Raw genomic sequence first — 27,594 nt, 5'->3', positions numbered from 1 at the left:
AATCGCATGGAAGATGTGCGTGCCACACAAGTGCTGGTGTCAATATTCTACCAGGCGTGTTGGTGAAACGAGTTCACACTGTCATCAGGAGACTCAGAAAGCGAGGGGTGTCTCTGCAGAGAGTCCTGGAGACGTGGAGTCGGAGTGAAGCACCTCCAGATACCTTTGCTGGGACGCGGCTGGAGGAGCTTCCTGAAGGCTGTTCCACGACAGACAAGGAAACAGCCCAGGATGCCCGCCGGGGTACATGTGTGTGGGGACAAAGGGCCTGGCAGGAAACGTCTTTTGCCTCATACGTAACCAAACGAGGTTCCTGGCAACTGTTTTGAGTCCACTCATGCTGGAGATGCTCAGTGTGACCTCGGGACAGCTACCGTTGTGTCAAAAGGCTCTGGGGAACATTTTTCATTCCTTGTTAGAATAAGGATCCTTTGCACACTGTGTGATGTTATGCTAGAAAATGGCTAATTGAATCTCACCTCAGAGGAGAAGAAATCCATGCAACATCTTATATTAAAAATTGGAGTTCCTGCTGTGATGCAATGGGCTAAGAACCCAACTGCAGTGGCTCAGGTTGCTGTGTTCAATCCCCAGCCTGGTGCAGTGGGTTAAAGGGTCTGGTGTTGCTACAGCTGTGGCATAGGTTGCAGCTGCAGCTCAGCTTCAATCCCTGGCTGGGGAACTTCCGTATGATGTGGGTGTGGACATTAAGAAGAAAAAAATCATTCAGTGGGTAGGCATCAGGAGTTCTGCCAAAAATAACCTTTCTAGTAAAATTAAAGTCTATATAGTTGATAAGTCTTTCTTCCACTGAATGATTTAGATAGAACACCATAAACTTTCCATTCTGCATTAAGTGTCCTCTAAAGCTCTTCTCAACAAACACTTAGAGATATTCTTCAACGCCAATATAATAATAAAGTAAACAAGTAAGATTAATAAGGATGTTACATACTTCAAGCAATGATGTAATGTATCCTGAGTTAGACTGTACACACACACACACACACACACACACACACACACACGCACACCGATGAGTCTCAGGGTATATCACGTATAGATCTGGGGAAGCAAGGAAGTTCGTGAGACCATAAATAACAAGAATCCCAGACTTTTTTCTGACAGCCTTTTGCTCAAACCCTTGCAAAATCTTAAGCTACATTAACTTTTAGGTGACAGCAGAAATGAGGGCTTCGTGATGCCGTTGTGTATGTTTAAAACATGATATATTTGTAGATGTAAACACACTCTCTAGTTTACTCATGCCAATTTATAGGAACAGAGAACTTCAAAAGATTTCCATGTACATAAAGCACACACACACACAAACACACACACAAAGAGGAGGGGGACAGGTCTCTCTGCTGTCTTGAAACTTCAGCCCTTTTTCCTTTTCATAGAGTTAGATTTCACGATAATGCCATTTTGACATATTGGTTATCTCAAACATTTTTCTCCGCACTCAATGGCCTTGTCTGTAATGCTGCTTCTATATATTTCTATCCCTGGCGTATGTTCTAAATGGCTCGAACCACTATATACAGAAAGTATACAGCTTAGCCAGATTTGTGTGAATTGAAAGCCATTCAACATGCTCCCCTGGAAGTACTTCAAAAGCTTATCTTACTGTCATTTCAAAGTGAGGATTTTATGTCTGCTCATTTATCCTGCATACAACTAGGCAAAAGCCGTGTCAGTGATGACACACACGGGGTGGCCTGCCCACGTGCGTCCTCCCAGGGCACACTGGGTAAAAGGGCCCCAACTCCGAGGCAAACCCACTGTGCACACCGGAGCTCGGTGCTGCAGAAGGGGCCCGGTCCTGGACGGCGCCTGTATCACAACCACCACAAATACTGCACAGATCGAGCTTCTTTTTCACAGGGTCTCCCAATCCTCTCTGGCCCCGAGCTTACCCGGTGCTCCTCCTGCTGCTGCCTCAGGGTTTCATACTCGAGGGCGGGGGCAGGAAGCTGGGAGATGGTTTGCTGTGTGTCCATCAGCCAAGGCCACAGTTCCTCATAGGTTTCCCAGAACTGGTTCACCAGGGACTGTGCCCGCTCTAACTGCAGGTACCTCTCTGAGTTCATCTGGCAGATGGCATCATAGTTCTTCAATACCTTGTCCAGCTTTTTCTAGAAAATCAGACGATAAGATGAGTTTAACGGGTCAGGCGGCCAGGTAGCACATATGGTAGAGAAAGCTTTGTCTAGCACTATGCACAGGCTCAGGGCAAGCCGTCATCCACAAATGAAGAAAGCAACAGAGGCTACTTAGATGTTAACTGCTGCTATGGATAAAAATTCCTTTTAAATTAAAGAAGGGCCCTCCAATGCTGCATATGGCAGGAACACCCGCCTTTTAAAGGCTGAATGATATTCCATGGTATGCTAATGTTGCACTCTTACTACAACTTAAAAAAATGTCCTACACATGTGTAGAAAATAACAAAAACATAGAAAACAAAAGTGCAACAACTGGAGAGCAGGCTAATAAATGATGATGTATTCATGCAATGGATTTCTAGGTAGTCATCAAAAATCATGGGATATAATGACAGAGAGAACATCTCAAAAAATTAGGTGACGAAACTCCCCAAATAAATAAATAAACAGCCCATTTTTATAAATGAGACACTGAGCTCTCCAAATATAATAGGGAAAATTCTCCAGCCATTCTTCCAGGAGCTTCTCTGTGAGAAAATGGTTTCACGCAGATCTAGCAACATTTCTATCCTTTCTGTTGAAATATAAGGACTTTCTCTCACAAAAGAAATTCTAAGAGGAACTGCTAGTCAGAAAAATTAACTGCACAGATTAGATGCAAAATAGAACATTGCGGGAGTTCCTATTGCGGCTCAGTGGTAACGAATCCAACAAGTATCCATGAGGACATGGGTTTGATCCCTGGCTTTGCTCAGGGAGTTAAGGATCCCGTTCTGTCTTGAGCTGTGGTGGTGGTCACAAATGCAGCTCAGATCTGGCGTTGCGTGGCACCCATAGCTCCAATTCGACTCCTGGCCTGGGAACTTCCATACGCCTAACACTCCCCCCGCCCCCGCAAAAAAAGTAGCATATTGCGTTATCCACTGATTTTTATGGGGTGCTCACAATGACCTTGATCATGGTGTAAATTCACTTCATAATCTAAGAGCAAAAGATGAAGCACAATAATCCAGTAAACCAGAGAATAACAGAGATTATTTCATGATCATCTGTATTTTTCATATCAGAATCTCTGCAAAAATAATGAAGGTAAGACCGAATTCTAAAGAGGGGCCACTGTAGATTATCTAAATAAACGAGAAAGTCTCAATACACAGTGGGCATTCTGTTATTTTGCCTATGGTATAGCTTAAAAGCAGTGCACTCTCTTTTAAATGTGACCTTGGGCACAGAGATGTGTATGTATATTTATGCTCCTGGGCTGTTTTCCTGCCAGAAGCATTAATACGCATTAATTTCTTTAGGCTGCTCAGACGTCTAAATATGAACTAAACATTTTTATTGGGGCCAGTTTTCCATCAATTTAAAGGATCGTTAAAACTACATAAACTGAATGTCTCCTCAATGATTCCACTCATTTTTTTTTTCCTGTACGGATTACTGTAACTTTACACCAAACAGATTTCTGTTAGAGAGAACCACATATTTTGGGTTTTGTTTCAGCTCAAGAGGCCCCAGTGTTCCCGAAGCCCATAAACAAGAGTTGACACACAGAATAACAATTTACGCTGATAAGAATGGCGATAACAGAGGACATTAATTGAATGCTTAATGGGTCCTGGTGACTCAAGGGCTCAAACCTTAATAGCTCTTCTGTCCATTAGAAAAGATTAGCCCAGGATGGGTCCCTTAAGGAATATTTTTTTCCCCCACAGCTATTCTATCGATGTGAAAAATGCCTTCTTTAAAACTCTAGTTAAAACTGTTCAAACGGCAGCTGTAGAAAAGCGCTTTTCTGGGAGTGAAAGCCCCACCCATGCTGTTGGTTCGAGCCTCACACCAGCCACGTACGCAAAGACCCTACCTACCTTCATGGCCTGCTTTTCCTCTTCGCTGCACGTGCTCATGAGCTGATGTCCCGAATTAACCAGCTCATCAATAAGGTCCTTGTGTCGTAAGATCTCCATGGTGAATGTCTGCATTTACCAAAACAATAAAGATTCTTTAAAAAAGAGAGCATATGACCAAAGAGAAAATAGGCAAAGCAGGAGAAACGACCTAGCTGGGGTTCTCGCAAACACGATCATGCAAGCGCTTTTTCCAGCTGTGGAGCAAACGCGGTTGGTGCAACTGGAAATGTGTGTGTCTTCACCTTTTGAACCTGCAGCTGAGCAGAAGTCTGGTCTTGCTCAAGCCTGATGTCACCCAGAGACGCCAATTTCTCCTCTGTTTCAGTAATCCAGGATAACTCCGCATCGGCTGCTTGGTCAAACTAAACAAAAGATAAATAATCAGGTCCGTGAGTTCTCGTAACTGGTGCCAGAGAAATACCTACCTACAGTTCTTTTAAAGAGCCTCACGGCACAAGTGGGAAATCTGAGCTTGTCTCTTCACAGCAACCTGAGACAATTCATGATCATGATGGGTGGTATAAAGAAAAAAGAACTTTCCAGAGAGAAATTAAACACAACCTCTTAAAACATGCTGAATCTGGGAGTTTCCCTGCATAGCAGCGGGTTAAGGATCTGGTGTTGCCACTGCAGCGGCTCAGGTTGCTTCATGATGTGCATTCCATCCCAGGCCCAGGAACTTCACGAGCCAGGGGCCAAAACAAACAAACAAAAGACCCCAGAACAAAACCAAAAAACGTGCTGGAGTTCCCGTCGTGGCGCAGTGGTTAACGAATCCGACTAGGAACTATGAGGTTGCGGGTTCAGTCCCTGCCCTTGCTCAGTGGGTTAATGATCCGGCGTTGCCGTGAGCTGTGGTGTAGGTTGCAGACGCGGCTCGGATCCCGCGTTGCTGTGGCTCTGGCATAGGCCGGTGGCTACAGCTCCGATTCAACCCCAAGCCTGGGAACCTCCATATGCCGTGGGAGCGGCCCAAGAAATAGCAACAACAACAACAACAACAACAAAAAAAAAAACATGCTGAATCCATACCACAGTGTTAATGATTTGAGGATAGCTAACTGTTGCCTTCTCCTTGGTGGCAGTAAGGATTTTCTCCCCAGAATACCACCCAAAGCGCCCAGCTACAAAAGTCAGTAGCTGGACATTAGCTTTCAATCATTTCACCTTTTTAAAATTTTGTGTTTGTTTATTTTTTTATGGCTGCACCCACAGCACATGGAAATTCCCAGGCCAGGGATTGAATCCGAGCTGCAGCTGCGGCAACACAGGATCCTTCACCCACTGTGCCAGGCCAAGGAATAACCCTGTACCAGGGACCCGAGCCCCCATAGTCAGGTTCCTAACCCACTATGCCACAGCGGGAACTCCCAATCATTTCATCTTTCATTTTAACCTGTATGATATGCAGGTAGCATTCTGCTATCAAAGCACACAATTCCTAGCAAAAAGATTTAAAGATCCCCATTTATTTATACTGTGTGTGTATATAGAAAACCTGTATAAAGTTTCTATGTATATTGGGCACATCCCCGAATGTCTCAGGTATGATTTTTCCAGAACTCATTTAATAACGGCAGAAAGACATTTTCAAGAACATTTTTAAATATTTTAAGAGACTGTCTTTTCTTGCTCATAACAGCAATTCATGGTAGAGTGTTACAAAGTACAGAAAAATATACAGAAGAAAATTAAAACTTGGAGCGAATGCTGTTGGTATTTTAGTGGATTTTCTTCCAGGGGCTGAGACAGACTTATGAAGGTCTGGGATAATACTACATAAACAGTTTCATATCCTGCTTTTTCATTTATCATGAACATCTCCCATGTCTTAGAAGTGTGATTTTTTAAAAAATAACACCATTGTATTCTCACATACCTGGATATTCTCATTTAGGCTCTCTGCATTTCTTTTTTTTTTTTTTTTTTGCTATTATATAAACAACCCTGTAATGACTACCCTTGTATGTAAATCTCTGTTGGCATCTCTGATTCGGTCCTTAGGGGAGATTTGACCGCCAGGTCAAGAGCATGAAGACCATCAACACTGGGCACCCGGTCAGCCTCCTGCCTGCCAGTTATCACAAACGAGTCAAGCCGACAGGCGACACCACAGCAGCCACCACCCACAGTAATCAACGATGCCTCAGTGGGAAGACTTTAGGGGGAGGGGACACGGTGAAGTTCAAGTTCAGAACTGCGAGAACCAATCACTTTTCAAGGGCACCTGGAGATCCAGATTGGGGTCCGGGGTAACTAGGTGAGGGGAGAGAAGAGGGGGGGCAAGAAACCAAACTGGAAAATCATTCATACATTGGATCCCAATGCAACAGCCCTCCGACTCCCAGCCCGACGGGGTGACGGACTTTCCCCTTTCTCATGGGCACACCCCAGGGCCCTGGGCCTTATCCTGTAACACAGGCCAGGAGCCTCTGGGAGGAGAGGGGAGACGGCTGAGCTGCTGTGGGCCTGGGCCCGGGGGGGGCAAGTGCCCTGGACTAGATGCTGGAGAAACTGGCTACTCAGAGGCGAAGGCAAAGCCTCTCTCTAGTCAGAGAGCAGGAAATTGGCAGTCTCAAAAGACGGAGAATTTTAGACAATAACTGCTCTCCTCGCCCCTCCTGAGCCCGACACCCCTGCCAGGATGACATCATCAAAGGCCATGCAAGCTGGAACTCTCACGCCCACGGGTGATCACAAGGCTCTGCCTGGGGTGGGGGGAGCCCAGGGGAACCCCGCCCAGGACTTCCACCCCCTCCCCCCACAGAAGTAACGGGGTGGCCCTCCTGCTCGTCAGGGTGGCATCAGGGAAGACCTGAGGACAGCTGGGGTTCCCGCACCACTCAGGCATCAGGTGGCTGGGATGCCCACTCCATCCTGCAGGAGTGAGGGGCGCCACCCTCAGGCATCACACGGCATTGCTGGGGTCTGGGCTTCTGTCCCTGCCACTGCCTCTGCTAGAGTGGCATCAGGGACAGCCAGCTGATCAGAAAGCTCAGTTAAGACCTGGAGCCCAGCGTAACTCATCGCATTCAGGAGGGTTGTCAGCAGAGGCTGATACCTGGATGATCTCAAATTAACCTGGATTAACCTGCTCCATGCCCAACCTCAGACACAGCTGAAACCAATGGGAATGAGAGCTTCCACAACCAAATATGAAGTCCCAGCTAAGACACAGAACACACCGAGAGGAACCCAATGGAAATTTCAGAACTTAAACATATAACCACTGAGGGGATGCTGCTGAGCTGCAGCACGTTGAGGAACTGGCTTGTCTCTGAGGAGGCGTGGGTTTGGTCTCCGGCCCGTGCAGTGGGTTAATGGATCTGGCGTTGCTGCAGCTGTAGCGTGGGTCATAGCTGTGGCTCTGATTTGATCCCTGGCCCAGGAACTTCCACAGGCTATGGGTGCAGCCATAAAAAAATGTGTGTGTGTGTGTGTGTGTGTGTGTGTGTGTGTGTGTATCTACTGATATAAAAGCTCAGTGGATGAGACCAAGAAGGAGGACAGAGGAAAGAATCAGTGACGTAGGAGACAGAAGGACAGAAATCAAATTGCCTGACCCGAATAATAGAAAATAGATTAAAAAAAAAAAAAAAAAAAAAAAAAAGACCAGCGCCTCAGAGCCCGAGGAACTATAATAAAAGCTCGAAGTCACCGAGTTCCAGGAGAGGAGAAAGTGGCTGCAGCTGAAAAGTACTTAAACATTCTTGAAATAATAAAATTAGAGACACGGTTGGTTTCTCGGAACTGAGGAGGAGGCAGAGGCAGAGGCAGAAGGGGATGGACGTGGCTGGTGAAGAACAGCCAGAGGAGTACCTGGGATGGAAAGGTTCTGTCTCACTGGGTGGGTCTCCGTTTCCGGCTCCTGACTTAGTACCGTAATTACAACCTAATAGCGCAAGCGGCTACGCCTGGGAGGTGGGCATGGTACGACGGGACCTCTGTATTAATACAGCGGCGTGTGAGTCTACAATCATACTGCAGATCATAAAATAATCTACAATTGCCTTAGAACAAGTAATTTAATAACACAGCTCTGTGTGGGTAACCTCTCATCCGTAAGCTGTGTTGGCATTTTCTACAAAGGTGCCCTTCAGACAGCATGTACTGGTTTCCACTGAGCCAGGCTGCGACCTGGGACAGGGACCCTTTCCTGCAGTGAACAGACAGCTCTTAGAGCAACAAAATACAAAGAAGCTAAGGGACTAAAAATAACTGCGTGCGGGCAGAGTTAAGGCAAATTATGGGCAACAATCTACAAAAAGACTAAAAAACCAACTGCCACTTCTGAAGAACAGAGAGCAAAAGTAGATGCTATGCATGCCCCCTGCCCATAGCACCAAAGTACCCACCCCTCCCCTCCCTCATGTCAGGGAACCTGCTACTTGTTTCTGATACTTGTTTTTGTGTCCATTCAACACCGCCCCCTACTCCGTCCCCCTGCAGCAGGGGGCCCAAGAAAGCCAAAAGCCTTGCCTGAATTTCTCATCTGGCCTCTTTATTGATTTCTATTGATTAAGGAACGCAGGTTGGTAACAGTATTCCCACAAGCAGAGTCTGGCTGTCCTCTCATTTACATGGGGTATAATTAATTTTTAAAATAATCTTTGTCAAGCTTATTGGTGGAGTTTCCTTAACGATAAGGGCACACACCCTGTCAGCATGGCCTGGCACAAACAATAGCACCGATTAAGTCACTGGTATGGTTCCAATCTCACTACTAAAAAATAACAAGTTACAGAAGTGAAAAATTCTTAATACTATTACTGAATTTGTATTAAGTTTTTTAAACATATCACGAAATGACTTGCTTTTACCAAGTAACGAGTGAGTAAATACTGAAGCTCTTTGCAAGTCAATTGATTTCAATCAACAATTGAGACAGAAAAAAAAATTTTGGATCATCACCTAAACTATGGGCCCAGAAATATAACAGGCGTTAAAATAATGCTTTTACATTTACCTTTAGAAACCAATGGCATTAGCGTATCAAAGGGAAGATGTGGTTTAAAAGACCTTTACCTAACAATCTCCAGAGGCGCTACCCAAATAAAACTGAGTATCAACAGCATCTAATGGAACATAATGCAGAGCCAGGCTGTTCTGAAGCTCCCCCAGTATGTGGGCAGCAGTCACACTGTCACGTGTGCTAACTGGACACTTGTCCCACGGGCTCTGCCCAAGCATCACACTCAGAGGATCCTGACAGGTGAAGGGACCCCAGACAGAGATGCAGAGCTGCAGTACCGTCGTAGGGGTGGTACTTCTAAGCTGACTGCACATTCACTCACACAAGCAGGAGTACTTGTTTTTCCTGTGCTTCCCCTAACAGCTTGTTTTTTTGAACCCGCCTCGCTGTCTGCACGTAGCGGTGTTCATGCATGTTCAGCTCACTAATTCAGTACTTTTGATGTTATGGGGACAAGTCAGGACAAGACAGACTCCAGAGGAATCGCAATAAAACCACTTGTGAAATTCTACCTTCATCTGGTACCATAACTGTTAGGACATGACTTTGTTTCAAATGCAACTACTCATGAGCGATTGCTGACCAATGTGAAAAAGAGAAAAAAATATCTTTTTCTGGTCAAATCACACAGCAGCTTCCGATGCAGGAAAAGAAACGGTCCTGGAGGGCAAGAGGCAGTCTCCTCTGCCCGCATCCTTCGCTTTCACGCCACACATGATGAACACCAGGGTTTGGCTCCACTGAGGCTGATGCACTCAGCACAAAACTGAGAAAAAACAGCCCAGGTCTTACTACCTGAGGGCAAATGCTGCAAGACGGCAGAATCACACTGAACAGGAGAGATTTGCTTTTCCTCTTCCTGGTCCCTGAAAAAATAAAATGATGCCCCCACGCCTCTTGTTTGCGTTCAGGCTATTTTTTGGTATTTATAGGACAGTCCTAATAAAGAAAGTCAGGCTATTAGTTAATATTAGTGTAATATTAAGTCTCCCTCTCTTAAAAAAAAAAAAAAAAAGCATCCAAGGAAAATGTATGACAGTACCATGCAAGTTGACAAAATGGAAAGCTGAAACTCAAACACTGCTTCTTTAACCAAGGCAAATATTTGCTTGCTGAAAGAAAACAGGACTTCAAGCAGAAATTTCCCTTCTGTCTTTTGACATTTTTTTATTAAATCAGAAAATATTTATTGTCCAAGAATGAAAGGAAGGCCCCCGGGTCTATATTAAGCGATTTACAGTCAAGCGAGGTGGTTTATTTAGGCCCGTGACTCTTTCAAGAGACTACTGACGGGCCATTCAAAACAGCCTACTTTACAGGTGAGTGACACGACACAGCAACCTTACGGCCCCAAATTTGAATAAATTTGCTCACTGTTCATACACAGCGAAAAGTGACTTCCAGTGAACTGTAATGGCAGCATCCCGTAAGTGCATTCTAGTCTAGCGGGCTATCACTCACGGCGGCTCACCAACCCCAGCTACTGTAATTCCTAGTGTAGTTGAGCTAGTGTTTCAGAAATTCCCTCCGAGTTGGTGAAAGGCATTTTCATTGGCTTACCTCCAAATGTTTCTGAAAAACGTTCGCTACAACACTAAGGGCCAACAGCCTCCTGAACACACAGGTTCTGACTGCAGAACATGAAGGAGTATCTCCTTTTGTCCTGACAGCAACGTGTAACGGGGGCATCACCACTAATTCCACCTACAGCCGAGGCAGAGCGGGCTGAACAGACTCCCCCAGAGGTACCAGCCGGGGCTCAGAGCTGCCCTGTCAGGTGGCCTGCGCCTGTACAGAGCGGGGCTCAAGAGGGCACAGTCCTGTGATTTCACTGAAACTGGCTCAACTACCACCATAGTCAGTAAGTGGTAGGTTTGAACTTTGTAAACGTTTCTCCAATCTCTGCAAACGGCTTTTGTCCTTATCTAGAAAGTTCCTCGAGTAGAAGTAGAGGTTTAAGAGAGACGAGTGATTAATCTCAAGAACAGACTCTTACTCCCTTCCCCTGGCAAGGATCTTATCTTTCTTTTCATTCGCATTTCCTTCCATTTTCCCATATTATTCATAACACAGCCCATGTTTTCCCACCCCAACGCCTGGAGGGGGGTCTTCTAAGCAAATCTCACTTCCCTTGGGGGGGAGGGTTCCTTCTCTTTTGCTACAAGAAATAAACAGGTGTTATTTTTCTCCAAGGCTGGTTCCTAATGACCCCATGAGCTGCTTATTTTAATTGCACCCAGGTACCTTTATAGTGGGGAGTTATTATGGCCCAATAAATATGGCTTACCAGGCAATGTGAACTGCCAGAGGGTGCCTGGAATGTCCAGACCCAGTGACACACACGTTGGCACCTTCTGATAACTGTACATTTACAAGGCACAAGGACAGCAAAATGCTTGTGGGTTTAGACAAACCCCGTGATCTGAATTCAGGCTGTTAAGTCGATACATCGCTTAAGCAAAAGCATCTTTTCCCCTTTCCAGTGGCTCGTGTGGTTCAACTTGCGATTAGTGAAAGAAAGCAACAGAGCTGTGTTACTTTGGGTAGGTTTAATGGGCAAAAATTCCTACGGTTTCTAACCCAGATAATGGCAGGAGGTGTGAGGAGGGGGCAGCTGTTTTGCTTTGTTTTATACACTCACCACTGCTATTTACCAAGCTGTCTTATCCCACTCAGATTTTTCCTAAAAGTTATGAAGAGGCCCAATTACTCTATTAAAAAAAAAAAAACAACCTTCTTCAGACTATCAATGCCTGCAAATCTAGAGTCAGACTGATCAACTGGTCACATGGGTGCACACAGTCCTTACATATTAGCTTATAACAGAGGCTGTTCCCCTATTTCCAGAACATTCCTAAAGGTCAATGTACATAAGGCTCATGGCCCTATGACCTCAAAATTCAACGACACATCTTTCCAAAACGGTGGCACAATACAGAATTAACAGGAAAAAAATCTAACCACGCGTCGGAAGTTTTCTGAAAACTAAACGTACGCCAGGCAGTGACAAAGTACATGCCAATCAGGGGGCATCTGTGTGCCCTTCCCTCCTCTTCTCCACGTCTGCCTGACATCTTCCCCTGGTGTCTGGAAGCCACAACGCCCTGTGACGGTGGCCAGATTTTTCACAATGTCCCTACGCAGCTGCTGAATTCCAAGGTGCAGGTGACCACATTATCAAGGAGGTAGGTCTGTACACAAGCTCAAGGTCAAGACACTGAAGCATCTAAGAGAAATCCACTTAGAAAACAACCCAGTCAGTTATTTCAAATCTAGTTTACTACATCTAGTCAGATTATTCAGGAACAACACAGGAAATCCAGAAATTTAAAAAATGACCAAGCTGCAGGAGTTCCCAGGGGCCTAGAGGTTAAGAAGCCCGTGTTGTCACTGCTGTGCGGCAGGTTCGATCCCTGGCCTGGGAACATCCATGGGCGGCAAGTGTGGCCAAAAAAATCCCCAAAGCAACACAAAATAAAAAACGAGGTGTGACTCTTGTTGGAGGGATGGCTCTGGAAGGGGCACCCTTAATAAAACAAGCTCGATGGCACAGTCTAAGAAGATGGTCTGTGGTCAGACGATGTCCATGGTTCGGATGGAGGAGAAAGGGAACCGCAGGTGATCCGCTTACGCAACATAAATAGTGCGAAATATGTGTCCAACATCCAAGTCTAAAAATTGTTTTCTGCATCATTCTTTTTGTAGTTTACACATGTATTACAGTTGGATAAACAGAAAACAAACACTTTAGCATCAAACTGTACTCTGGGCCTAATGCCAAACCTCTATCAGTGGGCAAAGTTATAATTTCATTAGCCATCTATGAGCTCTCTATAAACTTGGAAATCATGCGTTTAGAAACAATTCTAAGTGCAAAACAAAACCTCTACCAACCCAGAAAGACAGGTACTGATTTATTCTTAAACGTGTCTCGAGAGAGCGTTTTCACCATTCTCTGAGCACGCACGCCCACGTCTCCCAGGCCTATGGCTGGAAATATACTCATAAGCCCACTGGGCGGCAATGAGGGCCCCTCGCCTCAGATTATTGAAGGAGGTGAGAAAAAACTGGGCCACCCCTTAGGAGTTCTCCCCTCTACCCAAGAGGCCCTAGAGTGGGGTGGAATGAGATCTGGAGTAAGTTCTAGTTACACCTCCACCATGCACTGGCTGTGGGACCCCAGGCAAGACCCTCCACTGACCTCACACTGCTCATAAGCCCCAAATGGGCACCTCGACCTGACCAGGAGGAGTTTCTCTTCCTTTTTCCCTTTTCTTTAACTGGCTTAAGGGCATCTTGGTCTTCTTTATTACTGGAGGGATTTCACTGAACAGACTTGCAGGCATTTCAAAGGGATGCCCATCTGAGTACAGAATAAATACCTATGAACAACCCGGGGGATGTTAATTAATACATCGATGGCACCCACATTAGCTGCATGACCTCTTGGCAGTGACCTGCTTGTACCACATGCTCCCTCTCCCACACGAAGGCTTGAGGGACACAGACCACAGTGCTGACACATTCTTTCTTCCAGGAGTTTTCTTGTATTCATTCTTTCACAAAGTCCACGTTTCCAGTAAGAAATGTTTTGATCAAGGAAAAACCCCATTAATTGTAAATTCCCTGCAGGATCTGTTTGGGGTTCCAAAAAACACATATCGACCTGGTTACTTTTTCTAAGCTGGGGAAACATTGGCCAAGCCTTGAAAGAACCGGGCCGCAGTTAATGACCCCATTGGCGCGCAGCCCGTCACCTGGCCTTATTACATCTTCCCTCGCTGAACCAGCCAACCACAGTCAGCTTCTCCAGAAAACCCAACTCCCAAGAGGACAGGCAATCTGTCTAGCTACTGAGAGCAGTCTTCAGGGCCAACACTGAAAGGCCGAAATGAATTTTGGTGAAAGAAATTCAAGAGTTTTCAAAAAGGTGCATAAATGTCACAAATAAACACGCTTATTTTCCTAGGATAACAGGGGTACACATCCCTCCCAACATGGAAAACAGAGCCTTGCGGAGGCCCTGCCTGCGTGTGAATACCTGCCCCCATCCGTGCAAAAACATCCTGCTGCTATCGTGGTGTGAATCCAGAGCACAGCGCTGCAAGCAGTGAGGGGTGTGCCTTCCAACGAGGTGAGTGAGACTTTTAGGGCAACCTTAGCGGATGAATTTTCAATGGCACCCCCTGCCTACTTGATCAGTGTTTGAGGCTTGTGGCTTGGATGAGTAAAGGCTGAATCACCCACCATCCTGAGCTCTGCTCTGCGGTACCTGGCAAAGCTACACCGAACCCGTCAGAGAAAGTCTGCAAGGAGACGCTGACGACTTCATCAAAGTATTCAGAGATTCAATACGAGTTCATCAAAACCTGTCCTATAAGCCACGTACATACACCACAGGCTCTGACGGAGCCGGGGCTGGGGGCTGGAGCCTGTTATACTCCCTGGAACTAGAAACTCTGTACCAGCTGCAGATGGGCCCAGAAACTATCATTCCCCCTGTCAGTCATCTTCAGATACACACACACACACACAAACGACATTGCCAATACAAGTGGTGCCTTTTCAGAAAGCTTTCAACCTTTCTCTGCCATGTATGCCAACCATCGGTCAATACGGACTTAGATGATAACTTGACCTATGCACTCAGATTGGACTTAGGGCGGGAAATTAACACGCACAGCACGCACACGAGTAGACAGAGGCATGGTATCTGGACAGAGGTGAGTGGGGCTGGTCCTGGCGCTGACCTGGCGAGGACGAGGCTGGGAGGCAGGTGGCAGACGGCCATCAACAAGGTCCAGGTGAGCCCTGCCCGGCACTCAGGGGTCCAAGGACCTGGCTACATTCTGCTCGCATCCCTGTTTGCATTTTGGAAGCATTCCCCATGCACGGGAACAGCATGCCCAGACACCTCTGTTGAGGCCGAGGCTCTGGGAGCAAGTGGTGGACACGAGCTGCCCGGACGCCCGCACACGTGCCTACCTGCTGGGCCCGCAGGACGGCCGCGTCCATCTCCTCCACCCTCTGCGTGATGGTGTCGCTCACTAAGCGGAAGCGCTCGTTGTCCTCGGCCACCATTTTTTCAAGCCCTTCCCTCGCTCTCCAGGGCACCAGCTCCAGCAGCGCGGCACTCACTTCGTTGAGGGAATCCAGCAGGGCCCTGCTGCTCTTAGCTTCCTTCTTCAGCTCCTGAATCAGAAGGAGGAAGACGCCAGCCTGCAGTGATGCCCATGAGTTTGAACAGGCTTCCCCGCCCCACGACTGTACTGGGGCTAAAGGCCTTCCCAGGCCGATGTGACGTGCTGGTCCCCTTAGATTTGGCTACACTCTATAAACCCTTGCGATCTAAAGCTGTTGTGCAAAAGGAAAATGTGCCCTGAGAGGTTCAAAAGAGCCATCATTCCTTTGTCAACATGGCAAGATTTTCTCTCGGAAATGTAATCTAAATGTTTAAAAACTGGAGTTCGTGTTGTGGCGTAACGGGATGGGTGATGTCTCTGCAGCACCAGGACACAGGTTCAATGCCTGGCCCGGCAGGCACAGTGGGGTAAAGGATCTGGTGTTGCTGCAGCAGTATAGGTCACAACTGTGGTTCAGGAACTCCATACGTTGCAGGGTGGTCAAAAAAGAAAAAAAAAATTGGGAACCCAAACAAGCAAGTTAACATGGATTATTCTCAGTTTGCTGGTCACCTCTAAGTCATCCGGTGCCAGAAAAGTAAAGGGGTAACGTCCCAGCCGGAATCAAGGGGCCCTCAGGATAAGGACACGCTGGCTTTAAGCATCCTGGCTGAGTCATTCCCAGCTCACTGAGTCTGACATCGCTGACCTCGCCACCCACGTGTGACCAGGGGCGATCAGAACAGAGGCTTCCTTCTCTGAGAACTCTGAGAAGAAGGATGATCAGCAGGGAGAACTCCACTTCTGCAATATAATTAGAAAAGCCACCCCATGCTATGCATCTGTCTCATAAAGATCTCACTCTTCTAACCAAACGACGGGTGTTACTGACACAATGATCATTTTCCCTTTTTTTTTTTTTTTTTTTTCACCATCACTCTGTTTCTGGTATGATAAACCATACTCCCCCACCATAAAATTCTAGAAATGTGGAGTTCCCATTGTGGCTCAGCAGGTTCAGAACCTGACCAGTATCCATGAGGATGAGGGTTCCCATCCCTGGCCTTGCTCAGTGGGTTAAGGATCACGAGTTGCTGTGAGCTGTGGTGTAGGCTGGCAGCTGCAGCTTTGGTTCAACCCCTAGCCTGGGAACTCCATATGCTGCAGATATGGCCATAAAAAAATAAAAAATAAAAAAGATTCTAGGGAGTTCCCATCGTGGCTCAGTGGTTAATGAATCTGACTAGGAACCATGAGGTTGCGGGTTCCATCCCTGGCCTTGCTCAGTGGGTTAAGGATCCAGTGTTGCCGTGAGCTGTGGTGTAGGTTGCAGACTCGACTTGGATCCCACGTTGCTGTGGCTGTGGCTGTGGCGTAGGCCGGTGGCTGCAGCTCTGATTACACCCCTAGCCTGGGAACCTCCATATACCGCAGATATGGCCCAAGAAATGGCAAAAAAAAAAAAAAAAAAAAAAAAAGATTCTAGAAACAACTCAGAATACACTGTTTTCATCTCTGGGCCCCTGAAAGTTTCAACAGGGGATCCATGACCGGTTTCTGTTGGGTCCTCACCCACTGGGGCACCCTGCTGCATATCAGTAACGACAAACCTCATTTCGTCCCTGTGTTAAGACCCCCTGAGAGATGACAAGCAGCTCCAAGGAGCGGGAGTTGGAACGTACTTTTTGCCTCGCGTGTGCTTGACCGGCCGCGTCCCCTTTCAGGACCTGCGTTTCGTACGAGAGCATCTCGCTCTCCACGGCGTCCAGCCAGGTGCACAGCTCCTCGTGTGTGGTGTGCAGTCGCCGTGCGAGCTGCAGGGCCTGCTCCAGGGTCTCGGCCACGTCCGTGCTCAGTTTAGTGATATCCTTGTACCTGGCTTTAATGGCTTCCAATTTATCTTGAATTATTAAAACTTCATCACCTACAATTTCAAAGGCATGTTAGATCTTATGAAAGGGGGGAAAGAAAAAAGGGTTTATTTCCTCGATTAGGTTGCAGTGATGAGATATTCAGGGGGAGAGGCGGTGAGGAGACATTTTTTTCTAAAGAGGTTCTGACCCAAGAGAAGCCCTTTCCTGGGTGTGACTCTTTCTCAGGTGTTCTGGCAAATGTAAATGAGCTCTGAAAATGCAAATATAAACCACACAAAGGGCTACAGTGTCTTCTGTGATGAGGAACGCATCCCCTTTGCATCCATCTGCATGGTGCTTCCCATTTGCAGGCATGGGGGTTAAAAACCACCGGGGTTCAGACACTGACTTTGGTGGCTTATGACCCTGCACAAGAGACCCGATCTCTCTGTGCCCAGGCAACTCACCACGGCAGGAGGAGAAAAAAAGAACCTACTATCACAAGGCTGTGATAGAAATTCAGTGCATACTGGCCTAGGGTTTAGAACAGTGCCTGGCGGGTGTCTGCACATGCACATGTGTAATCTCAGTATCTGCGGTGCTAAAGATAATAAACTCACCTGCCCTCTTCTAGCAGACCCTTCTCTGCCTCTACTTACTTTGAAGACACAGACAGAAACTGTGTCTTGAGCTTCAGACCCACAGCGCCAGGCTCTGGAGATTCCATTGTGTTCCTCCAGTCCATAATGAATGGCACTTGCCCCCACCACACATATTTGTAGAAGGACTTTCCAATGGCCCAAGGAATTACCCAAACAAGTCAGTATCTCTTTTCTTTGTGGGTTCAAGCAAGGAGAAAGAGAGCCTGGGTGTGGTCACTCTGTGTATCTCTGAATGCTGTCTCTCTCAAAATTAAAAAAAAAAAAAAAAATCATCCACAACCTACATGCTCACCTAGAACCACTGCCTTCCGTAAGGGGGAAACTAATTTCTCTCCGCCGTGGGATCCTCTGTCTCCTGTGCCACGGCACTGGGTGGTATGAGTAATATATAAAACGTCCCTTAGGAACTCAGTGAGATCATGGGAAAAAAAGTGAGATCATACCCCCAAACCCCCTAGATCGGCCTTCAAAGCATGCTCCAGAGGAAGAGGCTTGGAGTGGCCCCAAAATTATACAGTGTTTTCTGTTTCCCCCCCAGCTCTAAAACATTCTGACAGCAATGCAAAATGCTCACCGCAGGATTATTTGATTTCAAAGAAATCTCACCTGTTGTCTGTTTAAGTAGTTCTAAACCATTGAGTAAGGCCTGATCTACATTTTGTTTTCTGAGTAGGATGTCCTCTTGTAGAACCTAAAACACAGGTACCATTTTTAATGTGGGGAAAAAACTTTAAATAAGCATCAGCATCACTGGTTGATGTTAAGAGAACTGCAACAAGGCTTCATTGATGTGAGTCAACACCTCACATCCGTTCTCATGTTTACCCTCCTTTTTTTACCATTGGTCTCATGTCCCTTGTTCATCGGTTATAACTCACTCCTCTCTTCCCCCAAAAATGGGCCACACAGAGATGCTGGGGTACTGGTTAATTATGGGCCTTTGTATACGACAGCGAAATAATAAGATGAAAAGTGAAAAACCCAGCTACTGGATAAATTCAATCTCTTCTTACATGTGACTTCATTAAAAGCACACCCTACTATATATAAAATAGGTAAATAACAAGGACCTACTGTACAGCACAGGGGACACTACTCGGTATTTTGTAATAACCGTATGGGGAAAAGAATCTGAAAAAGAATGGCTATGTGTGGAGTTCCAACTGTGGCTCAGTGGATTAAGAATCTGACTAGTATTCGTGAGGATGCAGGTTTGATCCCTGGCCTTGCTCAGTGGGTTAAGGACCTGGTGTTGCTGTGAGCTGTGCTGTAGGTCGCAGACGTGGCTCGGATCCTGTGTTGCTGTGGCTGCAGTGCAGGCTGGCAGCGGCAGCTCCAATTCAACCCCTAGCCTGGAAACTTCTATATGCCATGGGTGCGGCCCTAAAAAGACCCCCCCCCCAAAAAAAAGAATGGATATGGATATGGAATCACTGTGCTGTTCACTTGAAACTAACACAACATTGTAAGTCAACTACACTGCAATTTAAAAAAAAGTTAATTGTACACTCAGGCAAAGCCTTTTTTTGAGTACAGAAATTCACCAAAATCATAATGAACATAAACCAATACAGAAATGAGGAGGATGGAGAAAATAATGACAACTGAAATGAAAAAGTAAAATAAAATACATCAAAATACCCGCAGTTCAGCCTGCTGTGTCCACAGCCCCTCCAGGCTGAAGTCCTGGACCGAGAGCCTACTCAGCTTGCCGTGAACTTCACTCAGCCAATTCATCAGCTCCACTTCATCTTCCCCAAAAATCTTAGCATTGCACAGGGCCTGCTGGAGGAGCTCGGACCTGCTGTGGCTTTTCTCTTGGATCTCAATGTACCAGACTTGAGAGGAGTCTAATTGACTCTGCACCACATCTCTGTCCTCCCTGGAGCTCAAAACCTTTAAGGACTGGCCAACGCTAACGGCCTGGTGTAAATGTTTACTGTGATGGATGATCTCATCTTCTAAGGCCTAAGCAAAGTTAAAAAAGAAAAAAAGGAAACACAAAGAGAATGGACAAATAAAAATGAAAACATAAATGGAACAAAAAGATGGCACGTGCGATGGGTCTAAAGGCGCGATGATGCCTGAGACAAAGGCACCTAACGCCAACGTGTGAAACCGCCCCGGGACCGGAGACCCAAAGCTCAGACCCACAGTGACGGGACCTTACTTTGTGCTGTGCGATCTGCTCCTCCAGTTTGGACGCCTGGGTTCCGATGGGCTCGCAGTTCGCCAGCCTCTTTTCGACGGTTGTCAGCCACTCGTTCAGTGGCTCAAGGGTTTCATGGAATTGCTGGGCAACCACGGAGATGCCTTCCAACTGGCGGTTCCTGCAAGTGCCAAGAGGAAGGTCACAGAGGCGGGGGCCGGGGGGAGGCATGGGAGACCATCCACAGAGACCCATGCCCCTGCCTTGCCCTCTGAGCAGCTGTTGTGGGAAACGTCTCAGGCTAAAATGAACACCTCTCACACTGAAAGGACACCTTACAATAGTTCTCCTGTGATATAAAATGAAAGCTGAACCACAGACCAACCTCTAGTGCCTGAGTCTTACGAGAGTCTTAAATAACCTGATTATAGTTCTTACGATAATAGCAGATATAATAATGGTAAGGTTATAATAAAAAGAAAGCAGCAATCATAATGCTGAAAATAGGTAATATTTACTGAACACAGGGTCAGGCTGTATACATTCGTTAACTTCAGTCAGGATACCAGTTACTGAGATGGCTTTAATCAAATGGTCAAAATTAGATTCAAATGCTGAAGACTAACTATAGCGGCCCCCACAGTGGAATTAATACTGACTCCTCCTTTCAAAAGTACAGTGTCAGGTCTATTTCCCCAAAGCAACACTGAATATATTTTTTGGCTGTACCCCTGGCCCACAGAAGTTCCCGGGCCAGGGATCAAACCTGCGCCACAGGGGTGACAACACTGGATCCTTAACCCACTATATCACCAGGGAACTCCAACAGTTAATGTTTTATGGACTAAAATACTGCAAAAGAGGAGAAATATCCCTCAGACTTTGACCTGTATTGTAGTTTGAAATACTTTTAGAAAACTCATTGTTTTCTCTGCTAAAAGGTACTATGTACGGTAAAACCTACTTCCACTGCCCTGGTTTTCATCTAGGCCACGTGACTGTGCGGGGGGTGTGCACAGGCCACCTGATCCAGCATCCAACCCGGTCAATCATTTCTGCTGTGACCAAGAGCCACTGTCTTCCTCTGCTGTCATGTTCCCTCCTAGGGAAGTGCATGATTCCAGACATGAGCTTCCTATGGGGACAAAGGGACTTTTGGAAAACTGGCCCATGCTGCATACAAGTTCTGTGTCTTCGTATCACAAACCACACATGCACAGATTTTAAAAAACTTTGGGTTGAAGCACATCTGATCTTTAAAAAATGAGTAACATTACTGTGTTCCTTTTGACTTCTGGATTATCACTATTTATGACTCTTTTTTCCTAAATTCTCATATCCCAACATCTAGAATCAGGAGAAATGACTACTCTGCGACCAGGTTTAACGGACTGTGATTTAAACTGGGAGGGACTCTATTAACCGTGTGTGAATCATAATATGACCGTCCTCTCTCGCTCTCCACTTAACTTGCTGTGAGGAAGGCTTAGGAAAAGGAGGCTAAACATTTACTCTTTCATTTTAAAAAAAGCACTGAGAGGAGTTCCCTGGTGGCTCAGGGAGTTAGGAATGGGTACTGTCACCGTTGTGGCTTGGGGTTAGGATCCAAGGCCAGGAACTTCCGCATCCCATGGGCGCAGCCGAAGTGCTGAGAGTCTCTCCCATGGGGGTTAGGGTGGGGATCACACAGAAGGAAAAAGCTCCCGACACATTAAAGGACGATGTGGGGAGTTCCCACTGTGACGCAACGGGATCGACAGCATCTTGGGAGCAACAGGACCCAGGTTCGATCCCTGGCTGGGAAGAGTGGGTTAAGGATCCGGCGTGGCTGCAGATGCAGTGTAGGTCTCGACTTTGGCTCGGATCCGATCCCCGGCCTGGGAACTCCATATGCTGCAGGGTGGCCAAAAATGAAAACAAAAAAAGGACATGAAACTTCCAGCCGCCTTGGTAGCAACTGTCCTAGAAGAGTCATCTCTTCTACTCCAAATTCAAAATTAGATGAACCTTCTCTGTACCATCTTGGTTCCAAAGAAGGTAGGACTGAATGGAAATGCTCGCTCTGTCCAGGGGTCTATACAACAGTCTACACTAGGATGTAACTACAATCTGAACCTGGTCAAAGTGGTGCCCACTAAGAAGGTGAAGGAACGTAATGAAGCGTGGTGCGGCCACGCTCCGGTGCCCTGGCTTTGCCAAGGTCACGGTGCCCATCCTGCCTTTGCCAAGGTCACGGCGCCCTCCCTGCCTCCTTCCCCAGCTGATTCCCACTCTTTCTGTTAAAATGCTCCCTGCCCCTGCTCTCTGCCTCCACAGCACCCTGTGTCCAGGTTTTGCTTTGAACCATCAGCACACTGGTCATTTCTCTCCAGCAACTAAAACCCTGCCAGGCTGCCCCCTGTCTGAGGGCAGAGATGCTCTGACCGGCTCACCCTGGATGGCCCTGCTCTGCCTGATGCACGACAGGCAGGCCAGAAAACTATCTTAGGAGTGAGTGAATGAGCCACCCTCGAGGGAAACACTTTCCTTCAAACAAAGAGGTGGGATATCCTTGGGGAGCGAGAGACAGGACCCTGAGGGGATGAGCAGGGAGGGGCCACTGCCCCACCTGCTGTGTTCACAAAACGCACTAAACAGGAACGTAACAGCTGGAAGAACAGTACTACCGAAACACAAGACGTGGTATGAAAGCCCTTGCCAGCCCTCCTGGAAGCCTGGAGGCACTTAAGTTACCTGCTCTCAGCCTTACTGAGCAGCGCTTCCCACCGACTGCCCAGGAGGCTCAGCTGTTTCAAAATCTTTACTTTATCTGCAGGTTCCGCGGTGGCGGCAATTTTTTCTCCTTCCCGTTTGATCACCTCCACGGTGGACTTGCGGTCATCCAACAGCCTCTGGAGAAGCTGCAGGCAGAGTATGACAATGAAAAATATGAATAAATAGAACGGAAGCACAGGAATAATTGTATCCACGGGTAGAAAACACAGGCTAGGAACTTTGGACATGTGACAAAAATGATCTCGTGTGTGTGCACACGTACAAAAGCATCTGAGAAGTAGGACTGAAAAATACCCACTCATTTGTTGAATGCTTCATTACTACTGTGTCAGGCAGTGTGTGTGTGGGGGGGCATTTGGAAGTAAATAAAACTAATATGGATAAGGCCAGGAAACCATTCGAGATTAACTTGTGCTGCTCAGGGCAACTCCACTGCATCGAAAGCGCAAGATTCCCCACCACCGTAATGAAACGGGGATGCCCTAAATGCTCACTAATGATCCGCGCCACTGGGGCAGAAAAGATGGTTACAAATCGTTGCTGTTTCCAAAGCTTCTTCCCATGTTAAACAATGCACCACAGTCAAAGATCATCTTTCTCCCCTTCCCTGTTTTCCTGCCTGGGCCTGAAGGCAAAGCCCTGCATGTCACTAGATAAAAGATGCTCGGTGTTGGCTGAAGTGCATGGACAACACTGGTGGTGTCAGGTATGAAATAAAATTAATCAGTGAAAAACACAAAAAGCTAAAAAAACCGAAAAAACCCCCCACCACGCACCACAGACAGGGAGCCTCCTGCCCAGTTCCCAAGCTAATGAGGTTCAAACCAGAGGTTCTTGGCTCCTTTCATGAGTGAGAAGAGGCTCCTCAAATCCTTTATGAGGATGAAAACTAAAAAAGAGCCTTTAAATACCATCTCCACAGTGAACCGAGGGTGAAACCTGTCAGAAATCCCCACAGCTGGCTAAGTACGACCAATATTTCAGGATTTAGCAGCAGAAAAAAAAAATCCATTTAACCCTTCAAGAAGCCTAAAATGGAATATTTGGCTCAGAGAGCCAGAAACCAGGACTCCTTCCCTCCCATGAATCAAAGCAAGTTTGTGAGCAGCTGGGCTGTGGCCAAGCCCAGTGGGAAGCAGTGAGGAAGGCACAGGTCAATGAGATGCTACGGCGTAAGGAGTGGCTTCCTCAAGCTGAGCCTGACTGATGCTCCAGGACCAAAGGCACGGACGGCGACCCAGAAGGAACACCTGGGAGGCTGTCTGCTCTTTCTCTGTCACTGCGAGACCAGGACCACGGAGCAGGAGGGGACAGGGGCAAGGTCCCAGAGGAGGGGAGGGACACCCTCCCCTGACGTGGGTCAGGGTCATTGGAACAGCAAAGTGTAACAGGTGGTTCAGGCAGTAAACGCGACTGGGTGGTGACTTTGGGTAAATATCAACAGCAAAGCCCAAGCAATTAAGAAAGCAAAATCAACAAACAGGTTTTGTTGGCTAAACACTGCTGACTCACTCTGGGGGAATAATAAAGGTTTAAATTAAATCATTGAATGGTAGCAGTTATATTTAATACTATGTTATATTATGACATATTTATTATTATATATGACAAATATATACTTATATTGTTATTACAGACCACATATTATATATTGTCCTATTTTTTTTCTCAAAAATCAAAGAAATGCTATGTTTTTCCTGGCATGCTTCTTTAATCTGTACTGCTAAAGCTACTTATAATAATTTCCCAGTATGACAAAGATGTCAAAGAATTTTTAGAGAGCAGTACTGAATGTTAAAATAAAATTAAGCCTCTTTGTCCAGTCCCTTCTTTTTCAAGTTCCTGTATTTTCATTTTTTTTTTTAGGCCCGCACCCTCGGCATATGGAAATTTCCATGCTAGGGGTGGAATTGGAGTTGCAGCTGCTGGCCTATACCACAGCTGCAGCAACTCGGGATCCAAGCCACATCTTCGACCTACACTGCAACTTGCAGCAACGCTGGATCATTAACCCACTGAGTGGGGCCAGGGATTGAACCCACAACCTCAAGGACACTATGTCGGGTTCTGAGCCAGAACAGGAACTCCAAGTTTCCATCTTTTTAAAGAGAAACCTTACCAACCCCCACCCTGCATGTTATTTCAAGTCATGACTGACAAATTAACACTGGATAGGTCACTCAATGCTCCTTAAATGAACACAGAAGTTGTACATGGGGTCCCACATAGTCACTGTCCCCTAAGGGGTGTGTTTCCAGTTGGGTCCTGTATTTGCAGCATCAAAGGACACAGTGGCAGGTTCCTGGCATATGTGAATCACCTCTGCCTTGTATAGGATGGACCATAAGAAACCACTCATATTAATCTATCAAAGAGGCGGAGTTCCCGTCATGCATGGCACAGGGGTTAACAAACCCAACTAGGAAGCATGAGGTTGCAGGTTCAATCCCTGGCCCCACTCAGTGGGTTAATGATCTGGCGTTGCTGTGAGCTGTGGTGTAGGTTGCAGACTCGGCTCGGATCCCGAGTTGCTGTGGCTCTGGCATAGGCCAGCGGCTACAGCTCCGATTCGACCCCTAGCCTGGGAACCTCCATATGCCGAGAGAATCAGCCCTAGAAAAGACAAAAAGACAATGAGTAAATAAATAAATAAATAAATAAATCTATCAAAGAGGCAACCGTAGATGGATCAACCCAACACGGAAGGAACAACGATGTTTCTGTGCAAAGTTGCCTTTTTGCTGAGCAAGGTGGGCCCGGCTACTCTATTTCTTAAACTGTGCACGTGCTGTCACGTCCTAATTCTCATCTTCCTCCCCACCCCGTTTTACTTATCAAAGGCTAACGCATCACCACTTACTTGTCAGCTTTGTTCACTGTCTCTCCTTCCCTGGCCCTCCCTTCCCACTAAACCTTAAACAGCAGTTTCTACTGTTTTCTTTGATGATGTCTTTCCAACCCCTGGGGCAACAGCTGACCTGTGGCAGATGGTCAATAAATATTTGTTGAATGACTAACAAAACAATGTCTAGAGCCTGGATGACCAGTTAGCTAGGACACCCTGTTAATGTAAAGAGTCCCAAGGTTAAGTTTTCCCTCCTTATTAAGACCGAACATGAAAAAGAGCCCGGATGGTCTGCTGGCTTACCTTCTGCTCTTGGATCTGGGCCTTCACCACCTTGAACTCGGCTGACGGGGGCTTCTGATGGGCCACAAGCTCCTCGGTGTCCTCCATCCAGCTGAGCAGGGACTCCAGTGCATCCTGGAACCTGCCACAGTGCAGTAGGGCCTCCTGCAGCTCGGCTGCCCGCTGGGCCACCTGTGAGGTGCCAGGGACCCATGTTACCTTCCTGTCCCTGAGACATGAAACCTGCCCACTGCCAGCACTTTGCAGGCTCACCTTCTCTTTGGGTCACAACTTTTCCTTTTCACTTAACATTTACCCAAAGCATTGAGAGTGGGCAGGAGTCGGACGGAAAGCAGACAAACTTGGCCAGTAAGCCAAGGAGCTAAGGTTGCCACCCCAACCAGTCCTTGCAAGAGGGGAGATCCTTTGAGACTTTGGAGTGTCCAATACATTCATGATTAGCAATGGATGGTTCCAATATCTAAAGGTCACTGAAAGAAACAATGCCTTTTTTTTTTGGCCATGTCTGTGGCATGTGGAAGTTCTGGGGTCAGAGATCGAATCTGAGCCACTGCTGTGACAATGCCAGATCCTTAACCCACCAAGCCACCAGGGAACTCCCAGTGCCCTATTCATGTAGGAAAAAAATGTTTTTTTAATCATAGTTGATTTACAATGACTTTGCTGTACAGCAGAAATTGACAGAACATTGTGATACCCATATATACATTCTTTTTATATATACATTCTTTTTTTCATGTTATCTTCTATCACGTTTCATCACAAGTGACTGGATATCGTTCCCTGGGCTGTACAGCAGGACCTCATTGTTTATCCATTCTAAAGGGACTAGTTTGCATCGACTAACCCCAAACTCCCCATCCATCTCATGCAATATTCACTTTTATCGTTACCCCTGGGATTTATACTTTTATTTTCCCCTGTTGAATATCAAGGTTTTAAAAAGACTGAGAGTCGGAGTTCCTGTCGTGGTGCAGTGGTTAACAAATCCGACTAGGAACCATGAGATTGTGGGTTCGATCCCTGGCCTTGCTCAGTGGGTTAAGGATCCGGCATTGCCATGAGCTGTGCTGTAGGTCGAATACGTGGCTCGGATCCCGCGGTGCTGTGGCTCTGGTGTAGGCCGGCGGCTACAGCTCCGATTAGACCCCTAGCCTCAGAACCTCCATATGCCGCAGGAAGCGGCCATAGAAAAGGCAAAAAGACACAAATAAATAAATAAATAAATAAATAAATAAATAGACTAAGAATAAAAAAAAAAACCCAAAAACAACTATTATTGTAGAGAGAATCAGATCTGTTTTGCTGGGCAAAATAAGCATGAAGTATCCAATTAAATTCCCCCAGCTCCATGCTCTCGAGTGCTCTCTTGACAAGCCAGGGCCTTTGTCTCGCAGTCAATGGAGTCTCTGTGTCCTGCACAGAGATATCCGATCGCCCCTCTCAAAGGTCTTTTCTTTTTGGACTGAAAAGGTAGCTGGCAAGATCCTTTAAGCACCACGGAATAGATTTACCCTGACCCTGCATCCCAGCTGTTTCTGAGGAGCCCTGCAAAGCGAGTCGGACTTTCAAGAAGGGTGAGTGTCATTTAGAGGGGACCTGTGAAGATGTCAGTGGGGAACCCCCGCCCCCCCCAGGTGAGCATTACCAACTGGCAACACTTTCCTGACCACTTAGGCCTCGCTAAGGGCAGCCACTGTGCGTTGGCATTTACCTCCATAAGACATCAGAGCATCACTTTCCATCATGGACAGTTAGGAAAGGGTGGGATCCACATTTTGAGTACAATGATATTTGGGTTTAATGGTCTAGTCAGGTGGCAAACCCTGAGTCCC

General features: G+C 46.7%; 1 protein-coding gene across 31 annotated transcripts in view; it reads right to left on the bottom strand.

Moving 5' to 3' along the window:
* Positions 1-27,594, bottom strand: part of DST (dystonin) — a 487,727-nt gene that overhangs the window by 57,472 nt on the left and 402,661 nt on the right. For 26 of the 31 annotated variants that reach the window (XM_021098565.1, XM_021098572.1, XM_021098573.1 and 23 more), the window contains 10 exons: positions 25,760-25,930; positions 22,570-22,736; positions 19,858-20,017; positions 19,329-19,655; positions 18,294-18,378; positions 16,855-17,096; positions 15,036-15,242; positions 4,321-4,440; positions 4,037-4,144; positions 1,920-2,138 (listed from right to left, as the gene is read on the bottom strand). In XM_021098565.1, the coding sequence (XP_020954224.1) occupies positions 1,920-2,138; positions 4,037-4,144; positions 4,321-4,440; positions 15,036-15,242; positions 16,855-17,096; positions 18,294-18,378; positions 19,329-19,655; positions 19,858-20,017; positions 22,570-22,736; positions 25,760-25,930 (1,806 nt within the window). The remainder of the gene's footprint in view (positions 1-1,919; positions 2,139-4,036; positions 4,145-4,320; positions 4,441-15,035; positions 15,243-16,854; positions 17,097-18,293; positions 18,379-19,328; positions 19,656-19,857; positions 20,018-22,569; positions 22,737-25,759; positions 25,931-27,594) is intronic. The other 5 variants (XM_021098575.1, XM_021098578.1, XM_021098576.1 and 2 more) reach the window with 1 other exon arrangement.

Source organism: Sus scrofa, chromosome 7 (assembly GCF_000003025.6).
Source record: "Sus scrofa isolate TJ Tabasco breed Duroc chromosome 7, Sscrofa11.1, whole genome shotgun sequence".
Classification (NCBI taxonomy): Eukaryota; Metazoa; Chordata; class Mammalia; order Artiodactyla; family Suidae; genus Sus; species Sus scrofa.
This window is presented reverse-complemented; position numbering and strand designations above follow the sequence as displayed.